Source organism: Saccopteryx leptura, chromosome 1 (assembly GCF_036850995.1).
Source record: "Saccopteryx leptura isolate mSacLep1 chromosome 1, mSacLep1_pri_phased_curated, whole genome shotgun sequence".
Classification (NCBI taxonomy): domain Eukaryota; kingdom Metazoa; phylum Chordata; class Mammalia; order Chiroptera; family Emballonuridae; genus Saccopteryx; species Saccopteryx leptura.
In genome coordinates, this window is record NC_089503.1 from 342117648 (window position 1) to 342140700 (window position 23053).

At 39.9% G+C, this 23053-nt stretch overlaps 1 protein-coding gene across 3 annotated transcripts in view; it reads left to right on the top strand.

The window, feature by feature from the left end:
* The window catches only part of UBE3D (ubiquitin protein ligase E3D), a 156238-nt gene that overhangs the window by 95812 nt on the left and 37373 nt on the right, over window positions 1-23053 (top strand). For 2 of the 3 annotated variants that reach the window (XM_066358963.1, XM_066358961.1), the window contains exon 9: window positions 2013-2151. In XM_066358963.1, the coding sequence (XP_066215060.1) occupies window positions 2013-2151 (139 nt within the window). Of the gene's footprint in view, window positions 1-2012; window positions 2182-23053 lie in introns of those variants that run through there. The other variant, XM_066358962.1, reaches the window with a different exon arrangement.

The following is a 23053-nucleotide window of genomic DNA, read 5'->3' on the forward strand; positions in this document are numbered from 1 at the left end:
TACAAGTATGGTATTTAGCATTTAGCAGTCAGTTAATTCTTATAAGGGAAACAGGACGACAGCTCCAAGGAAATGATAATGAAGTGAGTCTTGCAGGATGAACAGAAGTTCACCAGGAAAGCTAACAGCCAACCAACTCCAGAAACTGAGACAAAACACAGGGTATGTAGTGCAGTGCTGTCACCAGTGAAGCAACAAAACCTCGATTCTTGTCTTGCTTGAGAGAAAGAATTCAATCAAGAGGCAAAGTACAGCAAGCAAAGCAAGGGTTTATTGGCCTTGCAGGAATACACTCAGGAAGGCCTGAGCGGGCAACTCATTCGTGAGAATGAGTGCCCCTTCTAGTTACAGAATTTAGGTGTTTATGGGCTTTACTTCCTAGATTTTCCCTTTACCTTTTTTTTTTCTTCTTTCTGTCTAGCTGCTTCTTCTCGTTTATTTGTCTTCCTTGTATTGCTGTGTGGCTGATTCCGTATCAGGGAACTGTAGGCCATCAGTCTGGGGGTGGTACCGATCCTGCATACCAGGAACGCATGGGGGCAGTTCATCCCTCCTCCTCCTTTACCTGCCCTGGCTCGTGTCTAACTAGCTACCTGATCGCCCCATTCAGGTCAGAGAATGGAAAGTAACTGGTTTGTGAGGGCATAAGGAGGGTGCCAGGAGAATGAGCTTGGAGCCACTGCACTAGTAGTACATTTGACTTTTACCAAAGGTGGCAGGATTTTTATTTCTATTCCAGAGAAATGTCAAAAATGTTATGTTATTAGTAAAAGCAGAAAGAATAGCAGAGCCAACCAATATAAAACAATTTTTATAACTGAAAGGACACAAAAAAAATGTACGCTTGCTGAAACAAACCATTTTTTTTAGGAAAGTGCCAGTCCAGCTAGAAGACAAATCTTTGAAAGAAGAGTTAACGCCACACTCCACATCAGAAATCTATTAACATAATAAGTAACTTGAGGACACAGCTAACTGATCTGCTATGACTTGTCATAAAAAGTGTTAAAATCTATTATGCTCTCAACCACGGATCCTCCCTAAACTTTCAGAATTCACCACTGACTTGGTTTAAAGTCACTTTTTTAAGAGAGAACTTTACAGAAAGGCAAAAACACACACACATTTCTCTTTAAAAATTAGGCCAGTAGTAAGAGACCCTTTGGTAGGGGCAAAGGCCGGAAATACTCAAGAACGGGGAGATCAGGTAGCTAGTTAGACAACTGTTAGCATAAGACTCATGTTATTATGTTTTCTCATAATGATTTACTGATTTTTTTTCCCTTTTCTCTAAGCACTAAATGGGAAGGCAGGAAACCAGGGTCAAACCCAGCTATATTGTTCCCTAAACATCTGCCTCATCTCAGACAAGTCCCTTGACTGTTATAGCCCTGTTTCCTCATCTTTCAAATGAAAGGATTTTCAAATAAAGCCCCTGCCAACCCTTCCCCTTTTAACAGCAGCTTTGTGTTTATTTGTATTCTAAATGAGAGCTTTTACAAGAGTTTTGGTAAAAGGATTGGATCACATTTTACAAGTCTGAAAATCACTGAACTGGATGTTCCAAAGGGCACATCCAGCTCAGAAACAATTTCCACATGTGTGCAATGGGAATGACATCAGTTTTATTTTATACGCATTGGAGGGTTGCTCGCGCCACACTTGTCGAGCAGCATAGGACATAGGAGGCTTGCGATGTGTTAGCTATTATTCTGCCCAGCTCCAAACTGGTCCCTTATGAGTTAAGATTGCATTTCATGACTCTTAAACTTTGAGTATAAACTGTTGACCAGGAAAAAAAAAAAAGCCTAATCCATCTGTTTTATACCAAAAACACTATAAAATGACTTGGACATTTAGTCTGTGAATTTAGAGCACAACCATTGTTTATTTCTATTTTATGTACATTGCTTTTTCCTCCCCCAACTGGAAGATTTCTTCTTCTACATCAGATGTTTAAAATACTTCTGACCAAATGCAATTATGACATTGCACATATCGATGTGTTTCAGGCTTGCCAGCTCCTGGGAAAGTGACATCAGCGTCCACTCTTTAACCCTGCCCTCTGCAACCTGCTTGGAGCTGCTGTTGATACTATCGAGGAATAACGCCATGCTGCCTCCGTCCCTTCGTTATATGAATTCCTTTCAGGTGAGGAACTGCTCCCTTACCAGGGTGTGATTTCTCAGTTTTACTTGTAGTCATTTTCTAAAGAGCCTGTCTTTCACAGGCAGTAGTACACAGAAACCCACATTTTCACATCGTAAAAATAGTAAGCATTGTATTGCCTTGTCTCTTTTTGTTTTGAATTTTTCCATTAATTTGAGACAGAGAGAGAGAGAGAAACATCAACTCATGGTTTCACTTAGTTGTTTCATTTCGTTGTACACTCATTGACTGCTTCTTGTACATGCCCTGACCAGGGGTTGAACTTGCAACCTCTAACACACCAGGTCAATGCTTTGTCCACTGAGCTACCCAGCCAGGGCCCATCTCTTTGTAAATAAATGAACAAATGGAGGCTCAAAATTGACTAGGTAAATAAATAAATAAATAAATTGACTAGGTAATTGTATAGTAGCGGCAGAGTCTATGTCTCTCTGAATCCAGGGTTTGTTCTCTTAGTCTTCACCTGTTCTGCCTCGGAGAGTAAAGGCAAGGAGATTTGGCAGACACTTGCAAATGCCACTTCCTCTTTCCAAGATTTGCCCTAGAACAAGGATTTTCAACTGGCAGTCAAATCACCAAACAGATGTTTAACAATAACAGTGTCCAGCCCACTCTCAGCACCAGTTCCCTCTCTCCTTGGTCTCTCTCTCCTCACTTTCCCACTCTCCTGGGTGTTTATCCATGCTCCTGGGAAGGCCAAGGTCAGAACAGAACAGGAGAAACAGAACAGCAGATGTGGACTGATCAGCAGGAAGACCCCCTCCCTGGTGGTAGGCGGCTAATTGCCACTGAACTGGCAAATGAGAATAAGGTGTTAATTAGTCACGGAAGTTGTGACCCAATAGCTACTGAGTGTAATTGAACATATCTGTGACTTTTGATAATGGAAAAATATTCATAAGCTCTCTGAGTCTGGTGAGCAGACCACGTGCATTGGTGAGAAGTGAGTAAACACGGGTTGGTTCTACTTCTGAAGGGTTTCTGATGTATCCTAATCAGGGTATTTTTCTTGGCGCACCTCTTCGTTCAAACAAGACATGGATTTTCCTATGAATTATAACTCAGGAAATTGATTTAAAAAACAACTGCTCCAATATAATTTGCATCCATATTCTCCTGATAATTTGTTACATTGATTATCTCTGAATTTTCTTCCTGATACAAATTTTAGCCTTTGACCATGGTGTACCTGTTTGTTTTGATTAGTCATTACTCGATTATCATCTTTAATCTTGGACTCAGGGGAGCTTAGAGAACACCTCAACACCTTATGATTTTATGGGAAAGGAAACTGAGACCCAGAGAAATGCAGTGATCTGGCTAGGGACCACCCAGCATGTTAGAGACAGAGCTAGACTCCCCAGACTTACGCCTGGATCTCTGCATCTGCCACCTAAATGCAGTGCTCACCCAAGTCCTGGGAGGTGGAGGCCAGTTGTATCTATCTTGGAATATCTACAACATCCCTTATTCTGTAGTAATTTATAATTTATTTATTTAGTTATTTTTTTTTATTCATTTTAGAGAGGAGGGAGGGAGAGAGAGAGAGAGAGAGAGAGAGAGAGAGAGAGAGAGAGAGAGAAAGGGAAGAGGAGCAGGAAGCATCAACTCCCATATGTGCCTTGACCAGACAAGTGCAGGGTTTTGAACCCGGTGACCTCAGTGTTCCCAGGTCGACGCTTTATCCACTGTGCCACCACAGGTCAGGCCACTTTATTTATTTATATACTGCCCTGAACTAGCAATGATTTAAAACTTAATCCTTATTTCTTCTAAGTATTCCTCTTTGGATGGAACATTGAATAACAAAAGTTTGTATATACCCACAAACTTTAATGGTGAGAGATAAGAAATTTAACAGTCATGATCTTTGGGGAGTGAGGCTGAAAGACAATTAGATTTTATTTCCCTCACTCATGTCCTGTGTGAAATTTTTATACGATGGGTGAGTAGGGAGCAAGCGAGATGACTGACTTCAAGGATTTTATACTGTGTGTTGGGGAAGGTGGAGCCATCGTCCGAGTGGGATATAAATTGAGAGCAATTGTATTAGAAAGTAGCCTCAGTGCAAGTCTTAAAGAGATTAAAGGTGAAAACGTCATCTAAATTGGGTGTGGGGGATTTGAGGAGGCCCGGTCTGTGTTTCTTCCCCAGGAGAGAGGCGGATGGTCTTGCTCCTTCGAGGATGTCAGCTCAGGTCCCTTGTACACACGGACGTGCCGCCCTTGGTGATGCCTGTATTTCCTCCTCACTCCTTCAATCACAGGAGCTGTTAGAGCTGTCAGGGCCGTAATTACTGCACAGCTCTCTCTGTTCGTGATTGTACTTCCTCTTGTCTCCATCCATTTGCTGAATGTTGTTGTCAGGAGCACATATACTTTCCCAGTTTCAAATGTACAGAGAAACTTGTCACAGGTTCATGAACAGTGTCTGCTAAAGGCAGTTTTCCCTGCTGCTTGCCCTGGAAAGTTGCATTTTTATTAAGAGTATACCAGGAATCAACTTCCCTATGCAGGCCTTCACTCCAAAATAAAGGGCTAGTGGGAGGGGGGAGGGTGTCTGTCAGGGTTAGAAAGCGCTGCTCCGCTCTTCACCTTGGTGACTCTTCCTTAACCATTTATGACAGCAGCCAGGACTGGTACTGCTCATTCTGCCTGTACTGGGGACTGACTTTTTCATGTGGGACCTCACTTTAATTCCAGTTTTTTAAAGTACCGTGTTGGAAAGGGCTGTAAAATAATAGAATGACATTTGTTAAAGATACCATCTTTACATTAACAGTTCTCTTATGTTCCAGGCTGAGTCAGTTACTGTGAGCAATGCTTCTTTTTTGGTAAAAAATGTGATTTTCAGTTTCTGAGGACTCACATGGCACTCACTGCTTGAGCTGTTCTCATGGCCAAATCCCAAAAGGAGAGTTTAATCTTAGAAATTAGAACTATTAACATATATGAAATTCTAATTTCTTAAATTATAGTGTAACATTTCCCTCGGGCCAACAGGGATATCTTTTGGTGGATTTGTCATCATTTTAACTTGCACTCTGTTACAGTACCTTAATGTCCCTGGCGTGATTAGGAGCAAACAGAATGTAGGACTGGGTTGAGAATCACTGATGTGTTGCAAGACACACACTGCAGTTGCTGTTGCAGCCCCAGGAGGAAGGATTGGTTTACCATGTCACCCTCTGCGTAGAATTTCGTTCCATGAGTTTTTATTGCAGTGAGAATAAAATCCAACATTGTAACCTGGCCTTCAGACTCTGGCAACATCTGGCTCCGCCCTTGACCTCATGTCCTGCTCTGCCCCTCTCATTCCGTTCCAGCCACACTGGCCTCATTTCCTACTCCCTCTCACAACAGCTGGTTCTGGCCGCAGAGTCCATGCCCCGGCTGTTTTCTTTGCTGCCAGGAGATATTCTGGACCCGGTCTTTGCATGTCTGAGTCCTTCTTTTCTTTCAGGTCTCAGCTCAGGTGTCCCCTCCTCTAAGAGACCTAACCTGATCCTTCTCATCGAACACCACTCTCTCCCATCAGCATATTCTATAACTTCATCTTGTTTTATTTTCTTCATAGCACTTTTTACTATTTAAAATGATCTTGTTCATTTATTTGTCCTTTTGTTGCTACTAAGATGTATGTTAAATGAGAAGAGAAAAAATGTCCTGTTTTGTTCAGTGTTGTGTAGAACTTAGAACAGCGCTTGGATGTAGGAAGCACTTGGCCGTTTGACATTCTAGAGAAGTCCAAAAGACTGAGCTAGGAGGAAACAGACATGAGCAGTACAGACTCAGGGGCAGAAGCGGAGCCCTTTCTCTGATGAGATGGCGTGGACTCAATAGGTAAGGTTCAAATTTGCGAGATATAGACAGAACTGAGCACAGAGGGGTATCTGCATTGTAATTACAGCCTGGGGCTTTGTACAAATGAGACAGAATGGGAAAGGAGTTTTCAGCCTGTGGAGAAAGCTGGCAAGATTCCAAATGAGCAGAGTGACTAGTATATAGGGCTGGGCTCTCTCTGGGCATTGCAGACCATAGTAGGGGAAATAGGAATGATACCCAACCTTTAGTGCCACAAACCAAGGTAAGGGGATTGACGGTCCTCTGGAATGGGCAAGTGCAGTCGGCTGTCATCATGACTGCTCCAGTTTGATTGCACTCTGAGTGCTTCAGAACCCTGGGGTGAGGTGGCAAGGGCTGTTTCCATCCATCCACCTTGCTGGGTGGCAACGAGCATCTTATCCTGCAGTCTGGGAATAGCAACTTTAAATCTGGATGGTGTCTAGAAGGTAGAGCCTTAAGAGAAACCAGATTGGAACCAGGATTGGACAGGGCTACTGATCTCAATTACTATGTCTTTTAATTAGAATCCTACACTGCTGTAACTAGAAAGTCTAATGACCTTATTTATATAGATAGGAAGCAGAACCCAGAAGGATAAATTGATATTGGAAACTATAACTCTGACTCCTGTGCTATGCTTTTAGTGCTACACAGGATGCTGACTTCTCTTCAGGTATAAAAGAGATATTTTTCTTTTTAAAAATATTTATTTTATTGATTTGAGAGAGAGAGAAAAGAGAGACAGGCAGACAGGCAGACAAGCTGTTCCTGCATGTGCCCTGACCCGGGATTGGGCAACCTCTATGCTTCGAGACGATGCTCTAACCAACTGAGCTATCCAGCCAGGGCAAGGGATTTTTGCTTTTACTAGCATTTTTCTATTCCATAGGACACAGGTTTCTTAAGATATAAATGTCATTTAATCATTATATATTAATAATGCAAACTACAAAGGCTAATATTTTTTAGTGCTTTCTGTTGTCCAGAAACGGTTCTCGATGATTTGCACTTATTAGCTCATTTCATTTTCATGAAAATATACCATGAGGAAAGTATCTTAATTTTATTTTTATTTATTTATTTATTTTTAGCAGGGGGTGGGGGAATGGATCGAGATGAGAAGCATCAATTTGTAGTTCTGTCACTTTAGTTGTTCACTGATTGCTTCTCATATGTGCCTTGACTGGAGGGCTCAAGCTGAGCTAGTGACCCTTTGCTCAAGCCGGCGACCTTGGGCTTCAAGCCAGTTACATTTAGGCTCAAGCCAGTGACCAAAGGATCATGTTGATGCTCAGGGTTGCAACCATGTGCTCAAGCTGGCGAGCCTGCGCTCAAGCCTGATGAAACCGCTCTCCAACCAACGGTCCTCGGAGTTCACCTGGGGCCTCAGCATCCCAGATCGACTCTGTCCACTTTTCCACCCCCGGTCAGGCAGGAAGGTGTATTATTATTCCTGTTTCTCTGGTGTAGAAAATTAGCCAGCAGGATTAACTTGCCCATGCTCACACAACTAGTAAATGTAGGAGCATAAGGTACAAAGCTAGAATCCCCTCTACTTAACTGCCAGGTAATGTTGCCTTTTAAAATAGGTTTAGATAAACTAAGTTACACTCTTTTTTTTAACCTGCAGGACTTTTCAGGGCCTTTCATATGTGTGTAGGAGCAATGTGATCTTCCTAGTTGAAGAGTATAGTACATATTATTTCCCAGTTGTACTTGCTGCTAGAAAAACTTTCCCAGGGACAGTGAAAGGACTCAGTGCTCTGAGAACACAGATGGGGAGACACTATTCTGTGAGATATAAAGACTTGATGCACACTCCTCGTGGTAGTCTTGTTTATCTCCAGCAGCAGTGCTGCAGATTTAACTGGTGATTATCAAGAGGATTTTTTTTTTTTTTTTTTTTTTTTAGTAACTAGATAGCTCTGTTTCGGGCCACCCTTCTCAGATGGCCCAACAGGAACGAGATCTGCCTTTGCTCTTTCTTAGTACACAGTGAGTCACAGGAGAGGCCCAGCAGACCTGGCTGGGCATTGCTTTCCCAGTCTGCACCTGCTTCCACTTCTATTCCAGTTGGGTCTCATCCACTCTAAACACAGTGTAACTAGGTAGTAACATGGCAAAGGGTTCCATTAATAGATTAAGTCATCTGGCTAAAAGTTGTCTCTCTCCTAACTTATGGCTTGGTTCCCACTGAGAATTCCTAAGGGGAGTCTTCCTTGGCAACTTACATTGAACTGAGCGATAAGGAGTGTTCCACAGCCTTGAGCCCTGGGCTGAGGAAACATTCGTGTTCATTCCCATGCCTCACCTCCTTAACTCTTCCTATATCCAGCTGCTCTAGGCCACCCAAGCAGTGTGTGGATGGGGTTGTTGAGAGCACAGGCCCCAGAATTGAAGCTACTTCTTTCCCACAGGTAAACTGCTGCATTCTGAAATATTATAAAATGTTTTTACAGACATTGTATTTTTGTCTAAACCCTCACAAAAACCCCCATTGTAAAGGGATGGAGAGTAAGTGATGTAGGCAAGGTCATGTAACTACCGAAAGGCAGGGCTGTGTTTCAGACCTAGGTCTTCTGGTTCTGCATCTTTTATTTATTCCATTTCATGACAATTACATCAAAGAAAATGCCAGTTGGCCCTATTTAACAGTCCTAGGCCTAGTACATATTATTTTTACCATAAGGCAGCAACTGTATCTGTTTTATTAATACCATCCTTTAGAGAACCACAGCCTTCAGCTGCAGGAGAAGTGTAACATTCTCCAGCGTTATATAATACATTCTGGCAAATCAGCTGAGGTTCCTCAGATTGGTTTTATTTATGTGCTGTATGGTTGAATAATATGGTGAAAATATGTAGAAAAGAAGGACCACAGATGTACAGAGCTTAGCTATTACCATAATAGGGTTGGTTGGGGACATTTCTTCAGCTCTCTTTGAATTTTAAGTCATACACTATTCAGTGGGTAAGCGTGAAGCAGATGAACCATCTTGAGGAAGGGGCTCATATTATTCTAGAGAAAGAAATTCTTAATTATTTTACTTGTACATAGTTAGATTTTAACTGGAAAAACTATATATCTAACTTCTCAGTTGTTCAGAAATGAATGGTTTTACAAATAATTCTCCCATTTGGCTACTTTTTCACTACCTGTTAATACCTATATCAAAAGAGAGGAAGAAAATAATGCATGAAAATTTGGTTTAGTCATTTGGCCATTTGTTGGCATCTCAGGGGGAAAGCTTTGATTGTACAGAAATTGGAAATTGTAATTTAAGAACTTTTTTAAAAATGTATAAAAAAAAAAGTATATAATTTGCAGGGGGCTTCAAGAAATTTGTAGGCAGAGGCCTGGGAACTTTACAGATCAGTAGCAACAAAGGGGCCACAGAGAAGAGAAAGTGAAAATTTTACCTCTACACCAATTTCTTTCTTTCCACTTTTTAGACATTACACGGCATAAATGGCCTTATCTGTTATATGCCATATTCCTCTCTCAGTAAATTAAAGTTATAATTATCTTTTAAAGTAACATTTTATAAAATGATTATAAGATAGTTCCATGATAAAAATTGGAAAATACAAGTGTAGAGAAAATTAAAGCCACTGGGAATGAAATAAATATTGAAATTTTAGAGTAATTCTTGTGTTTTCTATTATGCTTGTACATATACACACAAACACATACAAATACATATATGTTAGTATAAAATTGGTCTTGTTGTAGATGCTAGTACTCAGCTACTGGCAGTATTCTGTTCTTTTCTCTGTTTCGTCTTGCATGAAGACAGTCTTCTTTGAGACTGTCAAAGGCACTTGGAGACTTCTTGTATAAAAGTCCTGTTGTTAGGTGAGCGTGGATGGGGAGGGAGGCGGTGTGAGCCATTGCAAACGTGCCAGGGTTGCTGCAGCTGTAACCAGGAGGCAGACGGTCCAGCAGAAGCTGGGCAGGCACTTGCTGGAGCTGGCTCTCATGGTGAGCTGTGCGCACACTCCAGCGAGCTGAGGGGGAAGTCGTGTGGACGCCCTCAGCCCACGAGGCGAGTCAGTCTTCCTTCCTGTGGATGCCTTTGTCCCCTCAGTGGGCAGAGATGAGCAGGAGTTGAATCCTACTCATTGTATTTAAGGAGTCCAGTCTCAAAGGTAGTGATTACAGCTCTATTTTCAATTTTCTCCTCAAAACAGTTTTCTGAGAATGGCCTCAGCAATTTAGGTGTGAAAGGATGTGCCCGCCTGCCCTGCAAGTGCTCTGTGGTGTGGGGAAGAAGCAGGTGTCCTGTATGTCCATGTAGTCATACAGAGCTGTAGACTGCATTTCCTGCCTCTGCTTCCTTTCATACTGGGCTCTGTTGTTTTGCCGTATTCTCGAAAAATGTGGAGGATGGGGCCAGGCAGAGAGGCAGGCCACGTGGCTGCCACCTCATGTCTTTCAGGAGGGGCCCGCCCTACACGTCCTGCCCCTCGGAAGTTCAGCCTCCCAAGGAGTCGGGCCTGTAGACAACGCGGGATGGTTCTGCAACTTGTGAGGGGACCCTGATTAGATGGGGGTCTGGCTGTGGCCTCACTGAGAGAAGCAGGAATGAGGCAGAGCCCAGAGTCAATGGTTCTGTCTTTTGTTTTGTTTGCCTGTTTTTAGTAAGTTAGCTTTTTTTCTCCTGACTTTAAAGGAAATACATACTCAGGACAGAAAATGCAGTGTGTTTTTCATTAGCAAAACAATACTTATTTCACTTTTAGCCTAAAAACATAGAATCTTAAAGTTAAGCCAGGAATTACCTAGCTAGCCCAATCAGTCCTTCATGCTTGTTGGGGAGAGAGACCTGGGGATGAGGCTGCAGAGTCTGAGCAAGCTTTGTGACCTAGGGGTACTCACTGTCCCTGTACCCCAGTGTCAGGTGGCAGGAGACGGGAGGACACATGGGGTTCGTCTGATTCTGCAGTGATGGGAATAGGGAAGGTCCTGGTCATTAAATGTCAGTGTCCTGGGAAGCTTGTTTAAAATTCAGGTATCTGAGTGTGAGCCCGAGAGATTCGGATTCCGTTACTCTGCAGGAGAGCCCAGGATCTGCGTTGAAGCAAGCATCCAGAATGTTTCTGAGAAAGGTGTTCAAGAACTAACGTAAGAAACACTTCTATGGCAGTAGAATATATTCCCACTAAAATAAAAATGTAAAGTAAATTTTAATTATGACAAACACTAGTCACTAGTTCGGATAGCTTAAATATTTTCCCCTTTTCTTTGCTTTTCCTTATTAACCTGCATGTAACACAGCCCTTGACTCTGAAGTAAACTGAATCACCAAGAAGCTCGGTGTTTTTTTTTTTAATTTCCTTCTTCTGCCATGACCTTTCCCTTTTACAGTGAGAGGCTTAGGAGAATTCAGGTGTTAGTTACCTCTGTAAGTCATCTTTCTGTCATTGGGTGTGGACAATAGAACCCCAGCGTCTCCCAGATCCTGGGCTTCCTCCTTCCCTCGGGGATGTTCAGCTGCCATAGCCGTTCTCAATCTCACGGCCAGTCACTCACTTTCACAGAGGACACTCAAGGTCTAGTCTGAAAGCTGCCCCCCACTGGACTTGTGATGCTGATCTAGTCAAGCAATCTCTGTGGGTCCCAGTTTCTTTATCTGTACAGTTAGGGAGTTGAGCTCAATTTTAAAGTTTTTTTTTTAAAGTAGAAGCACACAGAGTCAGTTTGTCTTTTCCCAGCTGTTCTTACTTTATTCACCCAGGCTAAATAATATAAATTTAGTTGTTAAAGGGACTAGGTCCCTATTTCTTTGGAACATCTTGAAAATGTTTAGGTTAGCGGTTCTCAACCTGTGGGTCGCGACCCCTGTGTTTTGGTCGTTCGACCCCCGCCGGGGTCACAACCCACAGGTTGAGAACCACTGGTTTAGGTGATTAAAAGCATAGATAAAGACACATTACCTCTATGTGGATTTTTGTTGTTGTTTTTGTTTTTGCACTCCAAGACAATGGAGTCTAGGTAGCATCATTTCCCTAACAGCCACAAAAAAGAGGGTCAGGAATGATGGGATGAGGGTGCTGGCCCTTGGCTCTTCCTGCCTGGGAAGCCGGGTCCTTCCTTCAGAGCCGGGTGAGCTGTGTGTCACAGGAAGGGAAGAGGGGGAGACTGGGAATGTTGTCGGGACAGTGCTCGGCGACCTCTCTGCCTCCCTCCTCCTTCTCACTCTCCCTCAGCCTCCGCCCCTTTCGGTTTCACTCTTTGTTTCTGGCTCTGGATCCTGGTCCACATGGAAATGATCAGTGGCTTAGGAATTTTCCAGTGGTTTTGCATTTGCATATTTTATTTGTAGATATGGCAATTCTAAGAAAGTTTTCTAAATGGTGAGCCTCTGTCCTTAACTGGAGCTATTAACAAAAGGACTTGGTTCTTTCCCACCCACTGAGCCTGGGTGGGTTCAGTCAGGCAGCTTCCTGGTGGAGGATCACGCTTCCTTGAAAAGGAGGCTAAAGGTATATGTCTGCTTTTAGAAGCAAAGTGCTATCAATATTGAAATGACCGAACTCACTTCTTCCATGAAGGAAGCTACTGTGTTTGCAGAAGCTTTCCTGGCCAGAGAGGGAAACAGCAGCCTGGGGAGGATGCCAGCCTTGAAGGAAATGATGGATCAGAAGGTGGAATTATTCTAAGCCTTCACTGAAAATCTCTTACGAGCCCTTCTAGTAACAACTAATCACTTCAGCAAAGCAAAAAGATTTAGAACAGAAAGGCTGTTGGGGAACTAGGCTGAAGGAATTATGAGGAACAAGAATGAAGTCAATCTATTGGCCTTTTGGTCCTCACTCTTGTAGACTTGATATGTGACTTAGCAAGGAAAAGCTCTGGCATGGAGGTGGGAGTTGAGTCTGGTTTCCGGTCTTGGCTGCTGTGACACCTGCAACCAGTGTGACTGGGTACAAGTCACTTACCTGCCTAGATCCCCAGTTTCTCATTCCTCCAGCTCAAAAATCCACTGATTCTACATTTTACTAGTTGAAGGATTCACAGTAGTGTGAGAGCTTCTGGATTAAGTTAGCCTGGAGGAAAAAAGGCTGGCATCCAGTCTAAGGTTAGCATCCCCTTAAAGAGTAGGCTGGAAGTTGCAAATGGTTGTTACAGAGAAGTGATTATGTTGTGGCAGCAGGGAAAGTATTTCTGTGTTTCAAATGGGACTTTATGCTGTTAGTGCCCGCAGTTAGCTTTTAATAAAGTAAGGCAGTTGTGTAGCAACAAAGGTTATCTGGTGCATTGTTCAAAGCTGTAATAACAGAACACAGACTAAACTGGAATAAAGAATTGGCCGAGTAATATTTAGGTGCTGATGCCTTTTCCTGTCTCTTTAGAGCTAAATGTAATTTTTTATCAATAACATTTATCCATTGTCTCAATGTTTCTGACTCCCTCTGCTGATCATAAATTATTGTTCTTTTTTCTTAACTTCAGCTTGAAAATAATTTTGTAAAGGCAAAGAACATTTGAGACATTGTCCATTTGAACTGTCAGCTGCTGTTCAGCATCAAGCCCCCCAAATACACAAATGTTTTTAGCAGAAATTAGACTACTGCAAACAGAAAACATGATATTATTTTTAACAGGTGAATTAAATCTGCTTACATTATTTTGATTTCTAATGTAGTTGAACCTATGTCTACCATCTTTGTATGTGTGTGTGGAGGGGGGTATGTGTGTTTTGGTTATCTTAATATCTTTCCTTCTTTTCTTCTTATTTCTCCTCTGTTGTCTTGATAGTTTTTTATCTTTTAAAAAAATATTTCTCTGATGACTTGGTAGCAATATTATGCAGTTTTCTTTTTCTTCGTGGTCACCCTTAACTTTTTTAAACATATAAAACATAAAGTTTCCCAGTAACAAAATTGTTCAGTATCTTTACCTTTTTCAAACAGGCAAGAACCTTACTATATTTAACATTTCTTCCCCTCACCAAACATTTTCCCCATTATTCTCTGCTATTTTTATTTCACTTAAAAACAAATAGGTTAGTTATTAATTTTAAATATTGTAATGTTCACCTACCCTGTGGTGGCGCAGTGAATAAAGCATCGGCCTAGAATGCGGAGGTTGCTGGTTCGAAACCCCGGGCTTGCCAGGTCAAGGCACAAAGGAGAAGCAACTACTATGAATTGATGCTTCCTTCTTCTCCCCCCTCCCCCCACACATACTTTCTCTCTCTCTTTTTCTCACTAATAAATATATACATACATACATACATACATATATACATACATACATTGTAATGTTCATTAAATATATCCATAACAGATTTAGTGCTTTTTGTTATTTTTCTTGAATTCCACATCCTTCAGTATGCTTTTCACTGGTGGTCTGTGAATGGTAAACTCTCAGTGTTTCTATGTCTAAAATCTCTTTATTTTGTTCATAGGCTTGTAAGCTAGGTATAGAATTCTGTACCTCTTCACAGTCTGAAGGTCCATTGTTCATTGCCTTTTGTTAGCTATTTCTGTTGATAAGACAGCTGTTGTAACCTTATTTGCTGTTTCTCTGAAGATAATTCATCCCTTTTTTCTGACTGGTCTATAAGATTTTATCTTTGTGCTTCATGTACTATATAGTTTTACAGTAATATCAAGGTCAGATTTTAAAAAAAAATCTATTCCCTGAGACCATTCTATCTGAGAGTTCTTATCTTTAATTAGTTCTGGAAAATTGTTAACCATTAGAATAAAATCTCCATTATCCTACATTTTCTTCTTTTGAGCTTGTATTAGACATATATTGGAGTCTTTCAATCTATTCTCCTTATCTGTTAAATGTTATTTCAAACATATATCTATTCAGAATTAATTCCTTACTACTAGATTTTGTAATCTCTCATTCTGGTGCTTATCCCAATTATTGAGTTTTATTTCAATGGATATATATTAATTCAGTGGACATATAAATATATTAATTTCCAAGATATCAAATATTTAAGATCTTTCTGGAGGATATGAGACATACCTGCTTCTACATTTTTTTCATTTGTTCTGATTTAATTATGTCTAGAGTTGCTTAATCTTCTAGTTGGTAATTTTCTGGCTGTTTAATTTAGAGTTCTATTTCTTCCTGTGTTTTAGAATCTCGGTTAGCAAGCTCACCTTGTGTAAGTTCTCTTTGCTTCTCCTCAGTGCTTGCTCCCCACAACTCAACCCACCTCCCTGGTGGTCCTGCGGCTACTTCAGCCTGCCTCCCTGGCTCCTGTCCGGTACCAAGTCTGTAGTGGTGGGTCTCTGGGATGAAATTGGGGCTTCTAACAGATCTCTCACTGAACCAGCAGACAGCTTGGCTTTTCATGTTTCTCTAACTGTAGAGCTCCATGTACATTGTAACTCTTAGCAGTTGTCAGCTGCAAGTGTCTTCGGTCTCCTGTGATGAACACTACTCCACCCTGGAGCCCGCCCTTGACTTCAGCTCTATCCACCTCATAGTTCCCCTACTTCCTGCTCTGGTCCAAGGAAATGCTTAGCTTGTTTGGGGGGCTTTAGCTAGGATTTGGAATTTTCTTATGTTCTATTTCATCAGACATTGCCATATATTTAAAGAATTCATGGCAAGGACTTTTAGTGTCATCTTTGGCTCTTTCTGATTTAACCTTGGTTTTTGCATCTACAGAAGGAGAATAATAATGACTCTGCCTGTCTGAAAGCACTTTGTAAATACTAAAGGTAATTTTTATGATTAATGTAATTGGTGTACCACATTTTATCACTACTCTCTTTGGAGTCAAATTTGTTTAGGATGGGTAGGTGGCATGGGGAGGAAGTTAAATACCTTGTATCATAATAGAATTAAGCATTCCCAGATTTTTAGTTGTCTGCTAAATGTAAGTGGTTCAGGTCACAAATTACAAAGTGGTTTCCAGAGGCAAATAGATAGTAGCTTTGTTTTTGCTTTTAGAGTTGCATGAAATAGAAAGAAAATTGTGTTTAATTACACCAGATCTAGCTCAACCATTCATTGGATTTTTTTTTCTTAACTCTATTTCTTTTTATTTATTTGTTTGTTTTTAACTCAGTGATTGTGTCCAGAATAATTTGTTATATAGTATTCAGGCACTTTTTAAAATCCATTAAAACTAAACTTGTGGAAATATGAGTTTATTTAATTTTGTCTTATAGTTGATTAGTACTTTCATTTTATGATGCTTGCTTAGAGATTTTTATTGTGAAGATGATGTTTATTTTTAGTTTTATAACCCATTTGTGTCCTTCCCCACCAACCACCATTACCATCCCCAAAATACCCAAGCCATGCCTGGTCAGGTTTTGAGAATCAAAGAGAGAGGTCACAGCCTGAGTCTGACCCTGGATACACAAAATTAAAGGCTTCACTCTTCCTGTTGCCACATTCTTGGCAAAAGTCAGCTAGAGGACCCTAGCCGGTTGGTTCAATGGTAGAGCATTGGCCCCACATGTGGAAGGCTCAGGTTCAATTTCCGGTTAGTGCACACAGGAGAAGTGCCCATCTGCTTCTCCACCCTTCCGCCTCTCCTTCCTCTCTATCTCTCTTTCTTCCCCTCCCACATCCAAGGCTCCATTGGAGCAAAGTTGGCCTGGGTGCTGAGGAAGGCTCCATGGCCTCTGCCTCAGGTGCTAGAATGGCTCCAGCTACAACGGAGCAATGCCCCAAATGGGCAGAGCATCACCCCCTGGTGGGCATGCTGGGTGGATCCCTGTCGGGCACATGCGGGAGTCTGTCTGACTGCCTCCCTGTTTCTAACTTCAGAAAAATACAAAAAAAAAAAAAAAAGTTAGCTAGAGCCCAAGTTTTTCCCTTCATCCGGCCATTTTTTCTGTTGTAAATACATCTAAAGGTTTTATGTCAGTGTTGCTACAGATGCATCATTTCCTGTGTCAGCTGTTCATGAATAAATTCTTGTTTAATTATACTGCTCACAAAAATTAGGGGATATTTTCAAAATGAATATGAAGCGATAAAATATCCCCTAATTTTTATGAGCAGTATATTTTTAAAGGAAGAAGCAGAAATGGCTTGTATGTATAAAATAACCAAGGCTTAAATAAGGTATTCTTTTGCTTGTACTACCTTAAGTAACAATAATATCTACCAGTATTAGGTAATAAATTTGCAGGTATTGCATTTGAGAAAAAAAGTGCAAACCTATAGTATTTAGCAAAAATAAGAATGCAGATAGCTTAGTGTAAAATATCACCTACTAATGAAAAAACAACTCAGAGCCAAATGACCATTTATCAGATACTGTAGGGGGGTCTTTGAGGGTGTGAAATGGGTTGCACTCCTAAAGGTTCAAATCAGCACATCCTTGGTGACTGACATAACACTTGTTCTATAGACAGTAGGTGGGTGATAAAGAATACCTTGTTCTCCTCACTCTCCCCAAAAAGAAAAAAAGCCTGATAAACCAGATGGTAAGTAGTTAAGTTGGTTTTTTGTTGTTTTTGTTTGTTTGTTTGTTTGTTTGTTTGAGAGAGGCAGAGAGAGAGAGAGAGAGGAACATTGAGCTGTTCCTGTATGTGCCCTGACTGGGGAATTAAGCTGGCAACCTCTGCACTCTGGGACAGTGCTCCAACCCACTGAGCTATCTGGCCAGGGCTTGCTTCTTATTGATTTTTAGAGAGACAGAGAGAGGAAGGGAGTGAAAGGGGAGGGGAAAGGGAAGCATTCATTTGTTGTTCCACTCAGTCATGCATTCTTTGGTGGTTACTTCCTGTGTGTGCCCTGACCAGGGATCAAACCCACAACCTTGTTGTTTCGGGTCGGTGCTCTTAACCAACTGAGCTAACAGGTCAGGACCAAGTAAAGAACATTTAAAAAGGGTAAGTACAAAGACAACCACTCGAACAAAAATAAGAAACTTTCCTAAATATCAACATATACCTGTTCTAGGGAAAGAAACATAGAAAACATTTTTTAAAATTCATGGTTATAAAATAGGTTTGTGACTAAACATAACAGCTATAACAAGAAAATTTATACTTCATTTACACACTAAAATTTGGCTCACATTATAAAACTTAAGTATACATTCTATATCAGAGACCTTGCTAAAACAGATTAAGATACTCAAAATTAAGGATGGACAAAAGTGGAATTATGTTTGTACTGTGTAAATGGAAACAAATAAGATAAGTGATAGTGATCCTCATAGCAGGCATAATAATTTTTTTAAGCCACAGAGAATTAAACATAAAAGACACTTTTTAATGCCAGAAGCCAGTTTATCAATAAAAACAAAAAAAAAGAAAGGCCCTTATATCTAGATTTTGTAAATTCTTTAATTACACAATTCCTGAGTGAAAGGAGACATATAAATTGGAATTAAAGTTTTTAAAAAATTATGACACTGTGGTCTTTGTGACCAGCTCCTTTCACTTAGCATAATGTTTTCAAGTTTCATTCATGTTGTACACTGCTCACAAAAGTTAGGGGATATTTTATTGCTTCATATTCATTTTGAAATGTCCCCTAACTTTTGTGAGCAGTATAGGATGTATCAATGCTTCATTCCTTTTCATGCCATTGTATGGATATACCACATTTTATTATTTCTTTATTAGTTAATGGATATATATTTTTTGTTTTTCTATTTTTTGGCTATTCTGAATGCTACTATGAGCAATTAATACACCATTTGGAAAAAGATAAAATTAGATCCATAGCTCACAGCCTACATAACAATAAACCCCAAATGGAAATAAAAATATTTTATGAAAGGCAGGAGACTAGATCAAGGCTTATTCTTTGGAACATACTGGTACCACCGAGGGAAGAGAGGTGCTTAGAAGGCAGCCAGACTTTGCATGCGAGTTATGGCTGGGCTATAGCGGGGTACAGATCAAGAAATCATCACACTGATTGCAGTTTACTTCATTCCTGTAGTATGTCAGACAACATGTATAATACTTGAGGCTGAGATGACAAGTCATACTATATCCACAATAATTAATTGTTTTTTAGTGTGGCCACCATTTATTTCAAAGCTTTGAAGCCTGTTGGTAGTGTGAATTCACATTTTGAGGGATGGAAGGATGGATAGAAAATGCTGACGAAGTAAATATTGGTTATCTTTATCTTAAGATATCCTTGCCTAAACATTAAGATTTGAGGTATATAGCCAGTTCAGTAGTGGTACAGTGGATAGCACATCGACCCTGAATGCTGTAGTCCCTGGTTTGAAAACCCAAGGTTGAGCATGTGGTTGCCAGCTCTAGTGTGGGATCGTCTATCAGTGGTAGTCAAACTGGTCTCTACTGCCCACTAGTGTGCATTCCAGCTTTCATGGTGGGTGGTAGTAGAGCAACCAAAGTATAAATAAAAAGATAGATTTAACTATAGCAAATTGTTTTATAAAGATTTATTTTGCCAAACTTAGCAAAAATAAAGTACTTGGTAAGTAATTATTATTATATGCTTTAACTTGCTGTAACCCTACTTTATAAATCACCATTACTGTGGAACCGGTGGGCGGTTAGAAAATTTTACTACTAACAGAGATACAAAAGTGGGCGGTAGGCATAAAAAGGTTGACTACCCCTGTCTACATGATCCCAAGGTCACTGGCTTGAGCAAGGGGTTACTGTCTCAGCCTGAGCTCTCTCAGCTGAGGAACATATGAGTAGCAATCAATGAACAACTAAAATGAAGCAATTACAAGTTGATGCTTCTCATCTCTCCTCCCTCTCCCTTCCTCTCTCTCTCACTCTCTCTTGCTCTCTCTTGCGCTCTTGCTCTCCCTCTCAAAAAAAAAAAAAAAGATTCAATGTATAGCTGGTGGTATAGAGGAACTAGTATATTTTTAAAATCAGATATCTTCTGGTTTTTAGTTAGAGAAACCCTTTATATAATTCTTTAATTATAAAAATGTTTAGCAAAAATGACATTTTTACAAAAAAAACATTTAAGTGATCATTTCTCCCCCCAAAATATCTTAGTTTCGCAATAGGGCAGACATTTCTATTAGATCAGGGTTTACCTCCATCAGCTGTGATTAGAACCTAGGTGATGCAGGACAGACTTGGCTATTGAAAAGCCACACCTATGAAATAAGAAAGTTCTTAAGAAAAAGGTTGTTGGCTTGTGGATTGGATGGACATATTATATTCACCCAAAGAAAGAGTTGTTAGTTCTTCAACCTTTGATTTTTATCAAAAAAATCTAGGAAGAATTATAGTAGGCATAGTTTGATTATTTTGGTTGCCTTATTGTTTTTTGGAATTATGTTTGATGTAGAAGAGTTGATTATAATAAGTTGTGATAGGTTTAGTTATGCAAGTCTTAGTTGGGATAGTGTTTTTAGAAGAAAATTAAATTCATATTACATCACCTGACTTACAAGTTTTTGTTCTCCCCCCAAGGACATCATTTATCATATGTAAAGACTGCTGCTGTTTGGATTCCCATGGCTACCTTTATTCAGCATTTTGTCAGAGGGGAAATTGCCTTATCCCTAATCTGAAATAATTGAAATAATTGGAAGTATAGTAAGAGCCAGCACTTAGAAGCTCCCTTGTGCTTCTTTCTCTGCAAAATAAAATTATCACTGAATGCATTCATGTTTTAAAATTTAAGCAGACTTGATAAATGAATCTTGTTTTCTAAATGTGCAGAGGGGTTAATATAATGGGGTTGGTGTCCCTAAGACAGGTGTTAAAAGATCTTTTTTAAGCTTCCCAGTACATTTGCTAATTAACCGTGATGGAGTGGTAATTTGCAATAGAGAGTTGATTACAGAAATCAAGATATAGTTGAACCATATTTTTAAAAATTCATGTTATTTTCTGTTCCTCCGCTTTTTATGATACATGTAACATCATTAACAATATTCTCAAGTGCCCCTGACAAATTTGTAAGTTTGTTTATAGTGGTAGATAGGAATTGGCTTAAAAAAGAAAGTCATTCATCTGTGGCTGCCAGGATCCATTTTAGCATCTGACCAAATTTTGTATTCTTATTCACTTTTTACATGGACTCCACTCTATTTCGATATTCAAATTTAGAAGCCACAGTAAGATGACTGAAAAGTCTGAGAAAGAGCATGAGTAAAGCAAGCTGGGATTTTCTTCTGCGGGAAATATTTTTGAAGAATCATCATTAGACGTTTGTATTAATCTCCTGTTGAGGTGATGGGGGCAGGGGAATTCCATGGCAATTATAAGATTTCAGACTCTGGAGTCAGAAATACATGGATTTGAATAGCAGCCTACCATGTACTTTGCTGTAATGTTGGGAACTTTTCCCTACCTGTAAGTGAGAATTTAGTCTCTATTTAATGGGTACAAAGTAAAGAACCAACTAATGAAGTACTAATTATTTAATATGTTATGTTATTCCTCATATTTTAGGGGCTCTATTTATTATCATTCCTCATATTGTCAGAGTTCTTTGAAACAACAATACCCGCCCTGGTTAATTTGAGCAGAGGCAGAATTTATTGAAGGATATTGGGTAGTTAAGCATGTAGCTGGGAATGAAGTATAATATGCAATCTGCTGATTTAGGGAAAATATCACTATATTGCTTATACAGGCTACTGCCCTACTGTCCTCAGAAACACTGATACTTCCCTCCGTGACCACCACAGAATGGATCCTCCATGTTTCTACCTCAAATTACTCACTTCCAAAGCTAAGTCCTGAGCAGGGTGTCTAGTTGGTGGATCACAATGCTGCCCTGATCACAATGCTGCCCTGGCTTTGTAGAGGCTGGAAATACATTTTATGGCTTCTGACTTAAGAAAGTAGGAATAGCCGTGGCTGATTAGCTCAGTCAGAGCGTCGTCCCGGAACACCAAGGTTGTAGGTTCGATCCCAAGTTAGGGCACATATGGGAAATGACCATTGAACAATAAAAAAAGAAATGTCTCAAACATTGCAAGGGTGTTCAAAGGTGCTGGGCAGGAGAAAATGTGATAGCACTCCAGGGACATTTTTGTTACAGTAGATTCGCAATGACAAAATAAAGACACGAAACATGTCCAAATTAAAAAGAAAGGTGATTTTGGTTTATTAGTTCTTCTTCAAATCGTATGTTTTATATTTAAAGCAGACATTTTTCTCCAGGCATATCTGTGTCACTTGCCCTTATCGTTCACATTTTTGTCCCCATATCACAGGACATCTTGACTTTGATAGGCCATAAAACACAAAAGCTTAGCAAATTAAACCTAAAGGGATTGAAAACTCATTCTCCTTACCCCCAACTCTGTGCTGGCTTTTAGCATGAGTATCATCAGTAGCTAACCTGTTTCTCTACATGGAAATATTAAAATTATTTTTCTCCTCAGTCACTTGAGAACCTGCCAATTTTTTCTTTCTGATATGTATTTTTCTTTAGACACCATTCTGATATTTTTTTCTCTCAGTCATCATTATCTTACCTTACCTACTAACCTAAAAGTTACGTGGCTAACTTGGATCTTTGTGAAGAAAATTAATATGCTAGTCTGAGGACTACTGTGATTGAACCAGAAGAAACAGAAGTGTTTTCTTTTTAAATAAGTATTTCTCTCTAAATTTAAAAGAAATATACAATGGTTGTTGGAAATTTAAAAAGTCAAAAAAGGAAAATAGTTTTTCTGAGCCCTATCCTTCAGCATTAGAATTTTGGTGTGTTTCCTTCCAATTTTTCTCTGCATACCTGCTTGGGGGGAAGGAGTTAAGATAGAAAAAAAAAAAAAGCAATTGGTTTTACAAAACTGGAACCATATTGTATATAATGTTAAATACAGCTTTCTTTATGTCATAAATGGTTTTCTATATCATTTAATAATAGCTAATATATAGAGTGTTCTATGTGCTAGTCTCTCTTCTAAGCACCTTATACATATTAACTCATTTAATCCTTTCAAGAGCCCTTCATAAAAGTATTAACATTATCTACATGTGTCATATGATGGAACTGAGTCACACAGGAATATTTAAAAAGTTGTTCACATTCATGTTCACAGAATAGTGATAGACATGGGATTCAAACCCAGATCTCGTTACAGAGTCTGTGCTTTTCACAGTTATGCTATTGGATTTTATCA